Raw genomic sequence first — 2081 nt, 5'->3', positions numbered from 1 at the left:
ATTTACCAACGATTGATAGCTCATTCAATGAGTTGCATTTCAAATGGAGCCATTGTTGCCATGTCTGCCGCCTTTCGCCTTCTTCTTACGCCCTCAGGCTTCAGTAGACCGGCCTGAGAGAGGTAAGCTAGATAAAATACCTTTGTTGATCCAGCGAGGGAAATTCAGTCAGACAACCGCTAGACACAACCGCTTGGCCACCCGCAGACAACCGCCTGACCAACCAATTGAACCCGCTGACCAGCCCGTCCTTCATTTGGACCCCTGGTGGGGCCCCTGGACCGGACTTTGGGAAACGGGCGTGCTATAGGAGCTGCCACGGACTTTCTCGTAGGCTCCGAGGAAGATGAAGGCGCCCGCGCTCGTGAAGGTCACCCGGGGCAGGCTGCCTGCAAACAGCCCTGCGAGTCCTCCCCTCTTCCACACGTCATGCAGCACCAGCGGGATGTTGCCACTAGCCGTGGCCGTCCCAGCCTTTGCTAGCACGATCCTGGTCTTGGCCACATCGAGGGGAGTGGTAACAAACGCGGCTGCCGCGCCTGCAAAAGCTCCGCACACGGCAGCCTGCCAAGAGGTGAGCGTGTGGCCATGCCTCCTGGACCACGACATCTTTAGATATTCCCAAAGTGGAAACTGCACCAGTGAGAACGGGATCTCTCGGAGAAGTGTAATCCCGAATCCTCTGTACAAGCCTCGAGCGCCCTCTCCTCTGAGCGTGGCCAGCAGTGTCCGGTAGGTGGTGGAGGACGGAGAAGCCTGGGTCCTCTGTTTCAACACCTCCGCGGGAACCCGGAGCAAACACGCCACGGTTTCTCCCAGGCAGGCGGCCAGCATGTGAGTGACGGGTACCATGTGGGGCGGGGCCAACGGCCCGCCGCCGTCCCTGAGCAGGGACTTGGCGCAGTCGTAGGTGACGAAGAACGCGGCGGCACTAGGGAAGGAACCTATGGCGGCGGTCGGGACACCGGCGTAGATTCGCCTGAAGCCTCCGGCCTTGTAGAAGCCCTGCTGGCTCTGCAGTCTGGTCTTGATGGTGTCCAGTGGGAACAGGGTCAGGTCTACGCACATACCTGCGCAGCCCCCCGCCAGCAGAGACGCAGAGAACGCTCGTCTGTCCATGTTGTGTTGCTGCATGTCCTGTCTGTCAGGTCGAATCCATTGACACTCATGTGGTTCCTGAGACCGCCAGGCCCATTAGAACTGTGGTCTTGACCTGTGGTCTTCTACGCAAGTCCAGCAACCCATGTGTGCCAACCTGAATATTAAGAGAGAACATAGCAAATGTACTACCAATAAGATTGGTGACATCATTGCTGATGTCACTGGACCAAACCAGTGGCACCAGCAATGATGTCACTTCTTTAGATATTGTTTGGTTAGTTACAGTATCATAGAGCACCGAAGTCTTGACGTCACTCGCTCATCCCCTTGATTCCCCTGGGTCATGGACGTAATTTCTCTATGGAGAATAACATGGGCTCATCTTAAAATCGTTTCATATAAGCGTTGTGGTCCAAACATAAACCAGCTCTCTGCGTTATTGGCCGTTTTTAGCCCAATGAGTGTTGTTTTTTTGCAAAACTAATGCTTGGAATGGATTCAGCATCATGAAAACCCCCTAGTTTGACACATCACATGCCTTCTATAGGTTGTTAATGGTATGGTGAAAAAGGAAGGGATGTCCGCACACTGATGATTTGTAGCTCCCAGGAAAATGTGTATTTTACATGAATTGATTCTCACATAAACTCTAACTGTGTAATTCATGATAGAAAATTAAAAGATGTATTAACCTTTAGGCTACAATTAACGGAAATAACGGAATTAATCAAAACATATAAACCTACCGTTAACGGAATTAACGGAATGACAATCAATGTCAGTTATCGGGGGTTCAACGGGTAAAAAATGATCGTTTTTTCGCCAATATCTCTAATGTTGGATGTAATTTACCAAAAAACGGCCGAAATCCGCGCGATCGAGCACGCGCGCCGTCTCTATGTGCGTCGCTGTAAAAAAATGATATTTTGCGATGTTTTAGAGTTGATTTGAGCTTAATTTGATTTAGTTATGAAAAATAT

At 50.9% G+C, this 2081-nt stretch overlaps 1 protein-coding gene across 1 annotated transcript; it reads right to left on the bottom strand.

Moving 5' to 3' along the window:
• Positions 1 to 252: 252 nt before the first annotated feature.
• On the bottom strand, positions 253 to 1119 carry LOC310860000 (mitochondrial S-adenosylmethionine carrier protein-like; the record flags this gene model as incomplete). The annotated part of the gene is made up of 1 exon (XM_083766764.1): positions 253 to 1119. The coding sequence occupies one exon, from the start codon at positions 1117 to 1119 to the stop codon at positions 253 to 255; it is 867 nt and encodes a 288-aa protein (XP_083622890.1).
• Between the last annotated feature and the right edge of the window lie 962 nt (positions 1120 to 2081).

The sequence above is a fragment of the Protomyctophum parallelum genome (assembly GCF_964188405.1).
Source record: "Protomyctophum parallelum genome assembly, chromosome: 6".
Taxonomy (NCBI): Eukaryota; Metazoa; Chordata; class Actinopteri; order Myctophiformes; family Myctophidae; genus Protomyctophum; species Protomyctophum parallelum.
This window is presented reverse-complemented; position numbering and strand designations above follow the sequence as displayed.